The sequence below is a fragment of the Phacochoerus africanus genome, chromosome 10, assembly GCF_016906955.1.
Source record: "Phacochoerus africanus isolate WHEZ1 chromosome 10, ROS_Pafr_v1, whole genome shotgun sequence".
In the NCBI taxonomy this organism is placed as follows: domain Eukaryota; kingdom Metazoa; phylum Chordata; class Mammalia; order Artiodactyla; family Suidae; genus Phacochoerus; species Phacochoerus africanus.
Genome location: NC_062553.1, coordinates 65,222,778 through 65,238,675, shown reverse-complemented (window position 1 = coordinate 65,238,675; position 15,898 = coordinate 65,222,778). Strand labels below are relative to the sequence as shown.

At 35.7% G+C, this 15,898-nt stretch overlaps 1 protein-coding gene across 1 annotated transcript in view; it reads left to right on the top strand.

Annotated features, from left to right (window-relative positions):
- Positions 1 to 15,898, top strand: part of UBA6 (ubiquitin like modifier activating enzyme 6) — an 88,549-nt gene that overhangs the window by 17,450 nt on the left and 55,201 nt on the right. The window contains 6 exon segments of the mRNA XM_047798815.1: positions 3,539 to 3,633; positions 4,606 to 4,634; positions 6,769 to 6,863; positions 7,393 to 7,504; positions 11,662 to 11,742; positions 14,668 to 14,790. Coding sequence (XP_047654771.1) covers positions 3,539 to 3,633; positions 4,606 to 4,634; positions 6,769 to 6,863; positions 7,393 to 7,504; positions 11,662 to 11,742; positions 14,668 to 14,790 — 535 coding nt within the window.

Genomic DNA, 15,898 nt, shown 5'->3' with positions numbered 1-15,898 from the left:
GATAAGTGTTAATAACAATTGAATGAAGGATGTTATGGATGCATATAAAGGATGATCCTGCACTGTCTTGAGGAAGGTTAAGGGTATTGAGAAGCATCATGGGGAAAGTAATACATAATTTGAGACCTGAGGACAAGTAGGAATTACTCAAGCACAAAATATTGGGGGAGAGGAATACTCTAGAAAACTGTCTAACAGACAAAGAGAAAAAATACCATATTTGGAGAACTGAAAACGTTTAATAACCTGGAACATGGAGTTTGATGGTAGAAAGACAAAGATGAGACTAAAGAGCCAACCAGAGACTAGATTATGAACGACTCTGTGACTCATATTAGAGCCTAGGAAACCCTCAAGTTTTTAAAACAGGAAAACAATTTGACTGGTTTCTATTCAGAAAAGTCATTCCACCTTTCTTAGTTGGATGTTAATACACAATATATAAAAGAAAAATCAAGAAATAAAAGTACAAACATGTTATTGAGAAGTAACAGGGTAAATATTAGAAGCAATAACTAAAAGAATTGAAGGTATTGTTCTTAGTCTTGGGAATCAGGGTAGGGAAGAGTTAGGTCAGGAAACTGGTTTTGTTTTCTTCCTATAAGCATTCTAGAATGATTTGACTTTCTTAATCTATATGCAGTCTAGCACAGTAGTTAATAAGAGTATGGATGCTAAGGTTGAATCTTGCCTCACTATTTCGAAATAACTTATTTTCTCTGTGTTTAAGTTTTCCTATCTGTAAAAATGGGAATAAAAATAGAACTTGGAGAATTTTTGTTGAGGATTAATTGAGTTAACACAAAACATTGAAACAATGTGTGGTGTGTATTAAACACTGAGCATTAGCTGTTATTCTTACATGTTAGTACTGTTCATTATATATAGAGGAGTAGACAAATTTGCAATCCTAGTAAGGCATTTTTAAAATGTTGCTTTTAAGGAGTTCTGTTGTGGCTCAGCGGAAACGAATCTGAGTAGTAATCATGAGGACGCAGGTTTGATCCCTGGCCTTGCTCAGTGAGTTAAGGATCCTGCATTGCTGTGGCTGTGGTGTAGGCCGGCGGCTACAGCTCCGATTCAACTCCTAGCCTGGGAACTTCTATGTGCTGCAATTGTGGCCCTGAAAAGACGAAAAAAAAAAAAATACATACATACATACATATATATATATATATATATATATATATTGCCTTTAGTAATCAAGACAAAAAGAACAGGTATAGACATGAATGTGCGTACAAGGAATGTTGCATCTAACAACTGTAGAGTACACAGTCTTTTCAGAAACAGGTGAAACGTGTAAAACTGACCAAAGAAATTGTCAAATGTTAAAAGTGAAACTATATAGATTGTGATGTCTGGTCACAGTGCTTTGAAACAAGAAGTCAACATAAGTGATAATTATAAAATTCCTCATAAAATTAGAAATTTTAAAATATACTTCAGATTAACCCATATGTCAAAGAATCATAATTAAAATTGGGAAGTAATCATTTAAAGTACCATATATCAAAATTTGGGCTGCTCTCAGAGTTCCTGCTGCGGCACAGCTGAAACAAATCCAACTAGGAACCATGAGGTTGCAGGTTTGATCCCTGGCCTTGCTCAGTGGGTTAAGGACCCCAGCATTGCCATGAGCTGTGGTATAGGTCGCAGATGCCTCTTGGATCTGGCGTTGCTATGGCTGTGGTATAGGCCAGAGGCTACAGCTCCAATTAGACCCCTAGCCTGGCAACCTCCATATGCCGTGGAAGACAAACAAACAAAAAAAATTGGGGGTGCTCTTTATGATCAGTTGGTTTTACATGTGTACTTTAGAAAAGGAGACCTAAAAAGGAGTTTTTATTTCAGGAAACCAGCTGGGGGGAGGGTGGGATAGAAAAGTAAAACTATTAGCATAGGAAACATTTCAAAAGCCAAGTTCACAGTCACCAGCCAAGAGCTAGTCCCGTGAGCAGGCTAAAGATCAGTTCTGCTATGTTAAATTTTCCTGCACATCCAGGATGTGAAACTGAGGGAATTTGATGTACTGCCAGGCAGAGTGGTGCCTCCACTTTGGAAAACAGTTTGGCATTACCTAATAATTAACCCTGCATTTCCTCTTTTAGAATATGCACCATAGAAACTATTACACCTGTACCATTAGACATGTTTAAGAATACACAGAATATTGGTAACTGTCCAAAACCATAGAATAGCTGAATTATGGTATATCCTTAATAGCATAGTGCAATATAGTAATAGAAAACAACAGATAAAAATTAACGAACATCTCCATGCATTGATATGAATAAATCTTTTATGTATAATTTCCTTGAAGAAGTGAGATAAGACATTCAAAATGATCCCATTTATGTAAAGTTCCAAGATAGAACTTAAATATATTGTTTAGGGGTATGCAAATAAGGATTTTAAGACTATATAATACACTGTTCCATGCATACTATAGTAGATGTTCAATAAATATTTCATAAATGAGTCGATTTTATCTTTGAAGCAAAAATAGTGAATACCAATTTAAAAAGAAAAAGTCTAGGCTTTATTATATGTTGTGGGAAATAAGAAGGAAATAATAAAGACTGTGTTTATAACGTTTCTTCTTATTAGACTGAAGACCACTTTCAGGGCTTTTATATTGAATATCATTAGCTAAAATATGGAAGTTAAATATATATTTAATTTCAGTAGCTAAAATAGGGAAGTTAAATATATATGTACCCACACACACATATATGTAAACAGTCATGCCTTAAACCAGTATATATGCATATGTGAATTCTAAAAGAAACACTTGCAACCCAAGGGCTTCTGAAATTATTTTTTTATTCTAAACTCATCTTTCAAATGATTCTCAGGAGAATCCTTTGAATGTCCATATCTTCAAAAATTAGTATAGCTTCAGGTTTATGATTGTTCTTTAAAAAAGCTCTACTATTGATTTTATTACTATATCTGACTCTTTTTCATTACCAATGTGTGTTTTTTTTGAAATTCCCACCCTGACACTACCTCTGCCTTATGGCTGTTTGGATGGATGATGTAATAAGGTCCTTTGTATAATTTATCAGCTTTTATATTTAAAATAATGTTTGAAAACTGGTTAATTTTAAGTTATTTAAACTCCAGGAAGGAAACCAATTTTTTGCTTGAGAAATCCTTTACATTGTGAAAGGCTTCAGGTGGAGGTGGCAAACCCAAATGCCTGTAGTGGCCACTGAGGTAATAAATGAGAGGAGCAGGATGGAAACCAGGCATGTCTAGAGCACAATTAATTCTCCTCCCTCTCTAAACAGGGCAACTCCCACTCACTTCTCTAGCCATACGGGAATGTGGACTGTGGTGCCAAATCTTCTAATTTTTCAAAGTATGTCATATATTTGGCAATTAATCCAGAAATTTTAAACACTATGCCAGTGATGAAAAACAAGTCTGTGGGCAGGATCTAGCTGCCAAGTAATTAGTTGGCAAATAACTTTAAAGGATATACAATTTTGGTGAAATAACTTATTTGTTTTTCCTTGTGTTTTACATGTAGTCGACAGAGGTATGTTCTTGGAGACACAGCAATGCAGAAGATGGCCAGGTCCCATGTTTTCTTAAGTGGTATGGGCGGTCTCGGTTTGGAAATTGGTAAGTGGTATTTCTGTTCATAATTTTATATGACACTTTTGAGCAGCATGAGTTATCTTTTTTGTCTTTTTAGGGCCGCACATGTGGCATATGGAGGTTCCCAGGCTAGGGGTCTAATGTCTGTGACCTATACCACAGTTCACGTCAATGCCGGATCCTTAAGCCACTGAGCAAGGCCAGGGATGGAACCCGCAACCTAATGGTTCCTAGTCTGATTCGTTTCTGGAGCAGCATAATTTAAAGAATTTAACTCCTTTCCCTTGCAGAATTTAATTCCTTTCCCTTGTATTATTTTCTATAACAGAAATTAAATCCAAAACTATCATCATATTCAGTTTTGATTTCTTTTGACAAGACTATTACATGATACTGTACATTCTTCCTCAAGGAACTGGTAATGACTGTCTTGCTTCTTTTTTGTGATGTTGATAGCTATTAAGGATCTTTTTTCTACATCCATTAATTATTATGGTAGAGGATATACACATATATATTCATGACGTCATATTTGGAAGGGTACACTAAAATTTTAAGAGTGATGTGGTAATGGAAAGTTTAGTTTTCTTCCTTTTTTGTTCATCTGTATTTTCTAAGTAAACAGTATTTCTTAAATAGTAAAAGAAGGGAGCTTGGGGTTATCAGATACAACTTAGAATAGATTTACAAGGAGATCCTGCTGAGTAGCATTGAGAACTATGTCTAGATACTCATACTGCAACAGAACAAAGGGTGGGGGGAAAAATGTATACATGTAAGAATAACTTGATCCCCATGCTGTACAGTGGGGGGGGAAAAGATGTGAAAAGAAAGGAAATAAGATTATGATTAATAAATACAGAATCTTGAAAAGTTAAAAAGAAAATAGTAAAAGAAGTTAAAATTATTTAGTCAGAGGTGAGACCAAGCTCAGTGAAGACATATCTAATACACACTTCCTAATATTAAGCTATTCCTTTTTTTCACCCTTTATAGCAAAGAATCTTGTTCTTGCAGGACTTAAGGTGAGTAAATGCCCTTGGTAAGAAGAATTATTTGTTATTAACTCTTTTTTTTTATCAGTAGTGGTATTAATATTTATACTTTGGCCTGATTTTTGCTTCTTAATTTAGTAGCAAAATTGTTTTTAATGCTTTACTTTCCTCTTAAAAAATCTTTTTGTTATAGAAAATGTCAAAATTATACAGAAAAAGAATAGTTTTAGCAAAAAAAACATGTACCCATCATGGAACTGCAATTATCAGCTCACAGACAAATTTGTTTTGTGCATCTCATTCCCATTCCCCACTGCGTACTAACTGCCAGATGATTTTGATATAAATCTCAAACATCCTATTATTCTTAAATTCTTCAGTTTATAGTTCTATAAGTGTGTCTATTGAAAACATAGCCATGATAATCATTTTCATACCTAAAAATGTGACAGTTTCTTAATATCATTGCTACCCTTAAAACAATTATTTTTTACTTCAAACAAATCACCCCAAAATTTAGCAACTTAAACAGCAGCTCTTGTCTCATTTTCTTTGGGTCACAAATTGGGTGCATCTTAGTGGATTCCTCATTTTGAGAGTCTCACAAAGCTGGCAGAGCCTGCAGTCATTTTGAAGCTAGGGGAAACTTGGTCATGTGGTTATTGACAGGGTTCGCTGGCAAGATTGTGCCACTTCACATTCCCACCTCAGTTATTTGCTGGGCTGTTGATTGAAAGTCACCCTCAATTCCTTGCCATGTGGTCTTCTCCACAGAGCAGCTTTCAGGCGTGGCAGCTTGTTTCATCAGTGTAAGCAAGCAAGAAAACAAGAAAGGAATGTGCTAGCAAGACAGATCTCAGTCTTTGTAACCTAATGTCAGATGTGACTTTCCGTCACCTATTCTGTAGTCATTAAAAGCATAAAACCACTAGGAGAGAGGTTTACTCAGAAGCCTGAATACCAGGAAGTGGGAATCATTAAGGGGTATCTTAGAAGCCTGCTTACCACCACAGTCGTCAAGTATCGAATTAGAGTTCAAATTTTCCCAGTTTTATGAAAGAAATACTTTAAATATTTATTTTGTTCCAATCAAAATTCAAGTAAAGTCCATATTCTGAACTTGGTTTCTTTTTTTATTTTTATTTTGCTTTTTAGGGCTGCATCTGTGGCATATGGAAGTTCCCAGGCTAGGGGTCAAATTGGAGCTGCACCTGCTGGCCTATGCCACAGCCACAGCCATGCCAGATCCAAGCTACATCTGTGACCCACACCACAGCTCACAGCAATGCCAGATGCTTAACCCACTGAGTGACGCCAGGGATCAAACCTGTATCCTCATGGATACTAGTTGGGTTCGTTACTGCTGAGCCACAAGGGGAACTTCCTGAACTTGGTTTCTCTTAACTGGTAGTTTTCCCTTCCCTGATTTTTTTCTCTGTGTGTCTTTTTGTCTTTTTAGGGCCGCGCCCGTGGCATGTAGAGGTTCCCAGGCTAGGGATCTAATCGGAGCTGTAGCCTCTGGCCTACACCACAGCCACAGCAATGCCAGGTCCAAGCCGCATCTGCAACCTACACCACAGCTCATGGCAACACCGGATCTTTTACCCACCGAACAAGGGCAGGGATCAAACCCACAACCTCATGGTTCCAGTTGGATTTGTTTCCGCTCCACCACGATGGGAACTCCGGTATTTCATTCTTGAGCAGAGTTGAACATGGATAAATATTTCAAAGGACCTTATACATTTTTTAATATACTTGGTATTTATATACCTTGCCCCTTTCTAAGATTTGTGGCCTATGTTATAAGGTAAATACATATTTTTCCAGTTGGTCAGTTTTCTTTCTTACTTTGAATATGGAACATTTGGAAATGTTTATGTGAATTTTTAAGTTTTTGTATGTATGTTGGTTTGTATAACATGCTGCTTTTCTAAATTTACATTCTCTTACTGTTGAAAGTAGTTTTTCCAGGAACTTTTCTGGTTTCCCGATAAAGTCATATCATCTGTGAATGCTTCATGTCCTTTTCAGTTCTTAGGCCTTTAATTACTTTCTGTTGTCTAATTAACACATACTTCCAATGCAATGTAAATAGTATTCGAGATAGTGAGCATCCTTGTCTTATTCCTGACTTACATAGGTATTTTTCTCTTTTTTGAAGGCACTTACAATTCATGATACAGAAAAATGCCAAGCATGGGATCTAGGAACAAACTTCTTTCTCTGTGAAGATGATGTTGTTAATTCAAGAAACAGGTGAAGATATTTTGATGTATTATCACAGGTTGTTTTGTTTATATATATGTTGCAGTTACTTAGAATATTTTCTGTATCCAGAATACCAATTCATTTGTAGTTGTTTAACTCAACTGTGGATATCAACATTTCATGATTTATGTTTGTCAAATTTTTAGTACATTCACATCATTAATTAGGAATGTTTTTTCTTTAACATGATTAAAGGAGTTTTTTTTTAAATTGCTGAATCATTAATAAACTTAAGGAGCATTGACCTATAAGGGTACACTTCAGAATTGTGTGACTTACTGTGGAATACAACAGTGTGCTACATCTCAAGATTGTATAGTTTTCTGTAAAGATAAATAAGCCTTAGCTTCTTTTTTTCTCTCCAGTTTATTAAATTCCCATTGAAATTTTATCTTATAATATTCAGGTTCCTCTGATGTTAACAAAGTGTCCGAGTTTGAAAGATTGAGTATATTTATTGAACAAACGAGTGGTAAAGGTCTTTTTTTCTTCTTTCTTTTTTTTTTTTTTGTTTTAGGGCCGAAGCTGTACTTCAGCATATTGCAGAATTAAATCCATATGTTCATGTCACATCATCTTCTGTTCCTTTAAATGAAAGCACAGATCTCTCCTTCTTAGATAAATACCAGGTTAGTACTTCATTTTATATTGCATGTTAGTGACAGATTCCAAAGCAGATCATTAAGTATTAATATAGGATAACTAGCCTAGTGTATTGAGCAGAACAAAACATTTCAGTTTAAATGACTCTTTTTAGACTAATGCCTTTTAAATACTACATTTTAGGGAGAGGGCCTAAGAATTACTGACAAAGCTGTTATATTAGTAGCTGTTTTCACAGTAATGTGCATGAAAACCTACCCAAACTCACTGGTTTATAGCAATATGCATTTCTTTTTCTTTTGTCTACATATCAGTTGCAATTAGAAGTTTCCACAACCCCTTCCTCAGGTTTGATTAATGTGCCAGAGTGGCTCACAGACTCAGAAAAAAACAGTTTACTTACTGGATTACCAGTTTATTTTAGAAGGCTGTAACTCAGGAGCAGCCAGATAGAAGAGATGCACAGGTCAAGGTATTATGGGGAAAGGAGGTACTGAGGTCCCATGCTCTCTCCAGGTATGCCACCTTCACAGTACCTCCACGTATTCATCAGCTTGGAAGCTCCCTTAATTAAGCCCCTGGCTCACGGATTTTTGTGGAGACTTCATTATGTAAGCATGATTAATTAGAACATTGGCATTGGTGATTAAGTCAATCTCCAGCCCCTCCTCACTCCCCAGAGGTCTTGGATATAGGGCTGAAAGTTCTGACCTTCAGATGTTAAGGTTGGTTCCTCTAACAAACAGCCCCCATTCTTAGGAGCTTTCCAGAAGTCACCTCATTAACATAAGCTCAGGTATGGCTGAAAGGGCTTGTTATGAATTTAAAAAAAAAACATTCATTTCACCAAAACTAAATATAACATAGGATGCCTCTATATAGGCAATTACAAGAGTGTTAGGAGCTGTATGCTGTAACCTTGAATGAAGGCCAAAATATATGTTTCTTAATATAATCACAATATTACAAGCACTGAAAAATAGTGTAGATTTCCATTCTTGTCTGGATAACTTGAAATCCATCCTGCTGCAAAGATGGTTCATAGCCTTTCTACAGTAGAACTGCTTAATAGATTTTCTTTTCAATGATTAAATGAGCTCAGAATGATATAAGGGAAATGCTCAGAGACCAAAAATGAATAGGTAGCTAAAAGAAGGCCTGTAAACTTTGGTCACTTTCAGGGACAGGGTTTGCCTGTCTCAGGAACCACATTTCTTCTAAGTGAAGTCAACCATACAATGAGACACCAACATCAAATGCTTTCACTGACATGTGGAATCTGAAAAAAGGACAGACTGAACTTCTTTGTGGAACAGATGCTGACTCACAGACATTGAAAAACTTGTGGTCTCCGGAGGAGACAGTTTGGGGGGTGGGGGGATGTGCTTGGGCTGTGGGGTGGAAATCCTGTGAAATCAGATTGTTATGATCATTATATTACTACAGATGTGATAAATTCATTTGAGTAATAAAAAAGTTTAAAAAAAAGGTGCTTAAATAAACTACTACTGATAGAAAAAAAAAAAAAAGGAACCACATTTCTTGAGAATTAATGGTCACGCAGAAACAAGATAACAAAATGTGTCTACAGGAGATAGAGAAATGGAATTGAGACTTACTACCTCATTGCAACTCTGTGAATCCTCAGAAAGCTCTGCCCTTAGGAAGAGGGTGTATGAGAGCAATCTTTGTCTATTAGAACAAAACACTTGTGTTTTCTCTTGAGCTCTAGATTAAAAAAAGATCTTCTCTGAGAATTCGTAACCATAGGCCTGCCATCACAAAAATTTGGAGTAAACTTTATAATCCATTGTAGTCTATAAAGTTTCCCAAACTAAGTACATCATTTAAAAAGTAGTATTCAGCTGGTGATACTCTGCAATGCCAGACAGAAACAAAACTGAAGGATGTAGAGGAATATAGCCTCAACCACACCACAGTATATTCTGCTATATAAAGCCACTATGAGGTTATGTTCATAATATAGACTAATAAGACAGGAAAAAGCAGTTCAGCATGATCAAGAGTCAATAGATATAACAAACAATGGAATTAAACCTCCAAGAACTTCACATAATAGAATTATTAGATAAAGGCTATAAAATACAGATATTCAAGTTGACTAAATCTTAAAAGAAGGGATTAAATTTACAATATGAAGATAAGACACTATCAAAAACAATCAGGCAGATATATAGTCTTAAATATTAACTCAATGAAGGAATTACCTGGTGGCCTAGCAGTTAAGGATCCAGTGGTGTCACTGCTATGGCCTGGGTCACTGACATGGCATGGGTTTGATCCCTAGCCCAGGAACTTCTGTGTGCCAAAAAAAAAAGAATTTAAGTCAGAGTTCTTACTGTGGCACAGTGGGTTAAGAATGCAGCTGCAGTGACTTGGGTTGCTGCAGAGGCATGGGTTTGATTCCCGGCCCTGTGCAGTGGGTTAAAGGATCTGGCATTGCTGTAGCTGCAGCATAGTGAGCTCTGGCACGGATTCAGTCCCTGGCCAGGGAACTTCCATGTGCCACGAGTGTGGCCATTAGAAAAAAATTAACTCTCAATGAATAGATTAAACAGTTGATAGATACAGCTGGAATAAGAATTAATGAATTGAAAGATAGAGCTTAGGATATTACTGAAACTACAGCAGACAGAAATAAGAGAAAATATTAAAGAGAAAAGAAATGAGAGCTTGAACAGAAAGGTCTAATTTATGAGATTTGTCTTCTAGAAGAACATTAGGAAAAGGCAATATTCAAATAAATTATGCTCGAGAATTTTCCCGCATTAGTGGAACACAAATTCATTATGTCCTGGGTCTAATATGACTTGATTTTACTCTATGTTCAAGCTCATAAGTTAGCCTATTTCAGTTTCATGGCTGCTGGAAGAAAACATGAGGTTCCTGGGTCAGAGACTAAGGACTTTGTTATTCAGAGTATGGTAAGAAGTATGAGTATCATATTTGCTTTGTTTCCTTCTTCCATCCTCCCAATTCCACCTGTTTAGTGCAGAGGGCTTAGTGGATGCCTGCACGTATGGTGGGTTCCTTAGAGGAAAGGAACATTGAGCTCAGGGACCTGCTGTTTTATAGCAAGCGGTGAACAATCCTGCTTGCTCTTTGTCCCGGGGGAAACATTATCTCATTTCGCAAGTTTGCACTCAAGGCAAATACACTCCTGAGAAACTGCCAGAGTAAAGAGTGGTCAGAGCTTTGCATTCCTGTCATACCCAGTGAGAGGTTTATAAGAAGTAAGAGATCCATGGAGGAATACTTCCCTATAGGAAGCACACTATCTTCTAAGCTAGATAAAACTAAATTCATACCTGGAAGTTTTTAGTGAAGCTGAGTTATCCATTTCATGGGAACCAGTAACAAGGAAAGCTCTGGACTGAGTCTCCATCTGCTTTTGCCACTTGATAGACAAATGACCCTAAGAAAATATTTGACCTTTATGAGTATAAATTACTTCTGATAAAATCTGATTATAAAACCTTCCTCTGCTCATCTCATAGGGTGATAAAAAAATTAAAGTAAGCATTAAAAATTATAATTTGCAATCTTTTTTAAGAGTTATCTTGAGTAACAACTTGGTGATTTCGCTCATGACACTGTCATAAAACAAAAGTTGTTGTATTGTGAATCTGTTGAATCTCTAATGTAAAAAAAGTTAAACCAACTGGTATGTCTCTAATTGTCCTTTAAGCCAGTATCAAATTAATATTCGGATAACTAGGTTAGTATTTCCATGGCAATAACAGATAAAACAGAATCTCCAACCATTTAAGGTGTATAAATACCCTATAGGATGTTAAGGTTTGCTTCTAATTGTGAAACCTATGACAGTAATGGAATTCCATGTGGGCAGGTTTTCCCCAGTATGTGGGCCATGTTCTAGGAGGTACCTGAGCATCTGCAGATTGGGTGTCCATGGGAGGTTCTGGTACCAGTAGTACCCTGCAGATACCTAGAGATGGCTATGTGTTACTTTTACTTTTGTTGTTCCATACGTCTAAAGGTATTGACCTTAAAATGGAATACAATAGGATAGTGTTTTTTACCAGGAAAACAGTGTATATTTTGTATAATGTAAACTGAAATGCCTCTGATTTAGAAGTTGCACATTATCAAGATAATTGTTTATTTTCTAACGTTTAACTTCTTGTATTCTTCTCAACAGTGTGTAGTATTGACCGAGATCAAACTTCCCTTGCGGAAGAAGATCAATGACTTTTGCCGTTCTCAGTGCCCTCCAATTAAGGTAATAGTATTGCTTAATAATGACATGTAGTTTACCAAAAGAAAAGTACTTTCACTATTAGAAAGTAGGCCCTAGGAATACATTAGTGAATAGGACATACAGATTTTCCTACTTGTGAAAATTGCCTTCTAGTAGAGAAGATACACAATAAACAAGCAGATAAGTACATAATTTCAAGTCCTGTGAAGAAAAGAAGCTAGGTAAAGGGTGAAGCATTTAAAAGATTCTGGGAGGGGGCCAGTGCTGATTCTCAGAGATTAAAGTTGAAAGGAAGTTCTCTCTGAAGAGATGACGTTTGAATGGGGCCCTGAATAATTAGAAAGCACCAGCTGTGTAAAGATCTGGGAAAGAATTTTCATTCAAAGCATGGAAAATAGCAAGTGTAAGGATGTATAAAAATCCACTTAGTATGTTTGACCTGTATGAAGTTTGGGTGAAGAGGAGAGAATAGTGGAGTAAAAGACCCAGGAGGCTGGGTTCAGAAGTAGTTAGAGGGCCATGTCTTAACAGATCTTTGAGAATGTATGAGGTTTAAACCTTTAAGTTTTAATCTCATTCATGTTTTTAAAAGATCACTCTGGCTATGCTGTGTAGGGAATAGACTATATCAATAATTTTCAAAGTGTGGTCCAAGGACACTGAGGGTCTCAGAGACCCTTTTATCAGGTCTGCAAAGTTGAAGTATTTTTCTATATTACTGAAATATTATTTGCTTTTTTCACTCTGATTTTCTTATGGGGTACTGTGGAACTTCCCCAGTCTGCATTAAGGATGGTGATACCATTGCTCGGACAGCTAATGGAATGTGTGTGATGTTCTTGTATTTTAAATGTTTCTTGGTTTTAATTTTTCTAGCACAGTAAAAATTAGTGTATACAACCCATATGAGCAAAAGTTCTTTGTGTTGTCAATAATTTTTGAGACTATCAAGTGATCGTAAAACCAAAAAAGAACTTTTGAATTCTAAGAGTAGAGTTGAGTTGACTAGACCTTTTAGGACTGCCGTAAGCAGTCCAAGTGAGAGGTGCAGGAAAGAAGTGGGAGTAGAGATTATGAGAAGTCAGTGAATTTGAGTTATTTCTTTGTTTAAAAAAAAAAAAGGCTAAAAAGTGAAAATGGATGAGAGGCATGAGGGAAAATATTATCAAGAATGACTATTAGATTTTTGTCCAGAGTAATTAGGTGAGTCATGATGACATCGAGAAGACTGGAAAGAGTTTTAGATAGGAAAAAAATCACCATTCATCCCCTGTAACTGAATACATTATTACTAATTCCATGTATTTCATGGGGTCCTTTGTTCCTTCGAGATAGGCACTAAGCCATCATCATACTATATAAAATAGGTGTGCTGAAAGTTTTTGGATTGTGGTTATTTACATAGCTTATTTAAACTTCATAGAACTTTTGTGTTCTGGTTCATGATTTAAATCAAGCAGATGAACAAGATACAGAGTTGTCAGTAAACTTAGAAAAGGACACAGAAGTTTAACAATAATTATGCTAGGTTATAAACAAATCTCTGTTTATGTGATTGATACACATATTCATACTTTAAAGTTATTTTGCAAAGAAAGAAATCGTCCTTGAGTTTGCAGCTTTTAAACTTAAAAAAAAGCTTCTAAGGTTCTCAGCTTTATCTCATAAAAAAAAATATAATAGGTACCCACATTTTGACAGTTAAGGGAGTGCATAATCAAGTAGCAAATAATCTGCTTTTAGTGGTTTCACTACCTCATGTAATAGATGGTAGAAATCATTTTCATGGGATACATTCTTATACCCAAATATGAAGAGACTTTAGTTTTTGTTAGAAAAATAACACTTTTACAGGATCATATGTATTACAGATTAAAAATTTTTTTATTATCAATTTAAAAAAATAACAGTATAGTAATATTGTGTTATGTGTTATGAAAATCACTTTCAGAAAACACTTATGATTGTGTTTATGTGATTTTTATCTTTCTTGACTTCAGTGTGCATTGTTGGTTCCTCAGCCCCTTTTCTGTTGACCCTATTCAGCCTTTTTAGCTCTGTTTCATTTTCTATTAACTCTATGGCTTTTGCACATTTAGAATGGATAGACAAGGTTCCTGTTATGTAGCACAGGAAACTATATCCAGTCTCCTGGGATAGCCTGTGATGGAAAATAATGTTTAAAAAGAATGTATACATATATGTATAACTGAGCCACTTTGCTGTCAAGCAGAAATTGGCACAACATTGTAAGTCAACTATAATTTTTTAAAAAAGAACTCTACTGCTTTTGGTGAATGGACTCTGTTCTCCTTTTCTAAAATGAAAACTAGGAATTCATTGCTAGACTATTAAACCAAGATAGCTGTTTCTTATATACTGTGCTTGGCAGAAATTTTTGTTATTTAAAAGTTATAGAAATGTATAATGATGATGTGCCAATGTTGCTTCTAATTTTATTTTATTTATTTATTTTTTGTCTTTTTGCCATTTCTTGGGCCGCTCCTAAGGCATATGGAGGCTCCCAGGCTAGGGGTCGAATCGGAGCTGTAGCCGCCGGCCTACGCCAGAGCTACAGCAACGCCAGATCTGAACTGTGTCTGCAGCCTATACCACAGCTGACGGTAACACCGGATCCTTAACCCACTGAGCAAGGCCAGGGATCAAACCTGCAACCTCATGGTTCCTAGTCGGATTCGTTAACCACTGAGCCACAATGGGAACTCCTGTTGCTTCTAATTTTAAAACACTAGATATCCAGTCCCAAATACCAAAATCCTTGATTTTGAAACCAGTTTACAAGTAAATAATTTATCCTATTTGTGATTATTTTATATCTCAATGCTTAATTATAATTACAGTTGTCACAAAGGAGCCTAAGATAGTTAAGCTTTTTTTTTCCTTGTATAAATATATAAGTTTGAACTTGTTTTTGTCATTTCACAGTTCATCTGTGCAGATGTACATGGAGTTTGGTCACGGTTGTTTTGTGATTTTGGTGATGAATTTGAAGTTCTAGATACAACAGGAGAAGAACCAAAAGAAATTTTCATTTCAAATATAACGCAAGTATGATCATATATGTATATTATTGTATATGAATATGATTGATTTTTTTTAATGTGAAAAATTTTTTAAAGGCTATATTAGCAAAATATTGTAATAGGCAATACTATCTTTTATTTGTTTAAGGTTGGGATATTAAAAGCATGTTCTAGATTCCTTGTATCATTATTTAATAATTGATAGATTAGTTATTTTGTTTTATGTCATGTTGTTTTGGGACCTGAGTTATATACTGAACTATTTGTATCAGATTGTAGATGTACTAGGTAAGTCCTGAGTCACTTAGCTCAACACTCTGACTTCAGGAAGATGGATACATCATAGACAAAAGCGTTTCTGATTTTTGCTTCTAAAACATTATTTGGAGAAGAAAAAAAGTTTAAGGCTTAATAATTTACCTTCAAAACAAAAAGGTTTTCTAAGCATGTTCTCTTAATAACATGCAAGCTTAATTTTTTATTCCTTAAAAGAATTGGGGAAATTATTATGATCTATTTTTACTACCCTTTTTAGCCTAAATCGTTAACTTTATTTGCATTCTTTATAGTCAACTTTGCATTAAAGTTAAAAAGAAACCAAATATAAGGAAATGATAATATACTTTGACCTAATAGTATTTGTCCTTCTATCTTCATGCTTTATTTTAAATCCAATGTAATGTTGCCTTTCTCATCCCTTTTTAAGAAAAATTCATTGAAAAATTATTTTGTGTATCTCTGTGCTTACAGAATGGTTTATTGTTCAGCCTTTTACCTTCTCTAATTACTGTTAGTTTGTCCCTCAGAATATCATAGCTTCAAGGGACCTCATATTGCATTTATATTTTCTTTTATTGGGAGTTCCAACTAGGAACCATGAGGTTGCAGGTTTGAGCCCTGGCCTTGCTCAATGGGTTAAGGATCCGGCATTGCTATGAGCTGCGGTGTAGGTCACAGATGCAGCTCGGATCCTGCATTGCTGTGGCTGTGGTGTAGGCTGGCAGCTATAGCTCCCATTTGACCCCTATCCTGGGAACCTCCATATGCCGTGGGTACACCCCTAAAAAGCAAAAAAAAAAAAAAAAGATTTTTTTTTTAATTGAATAATGCTGGGAATATGGAGATATCCATAA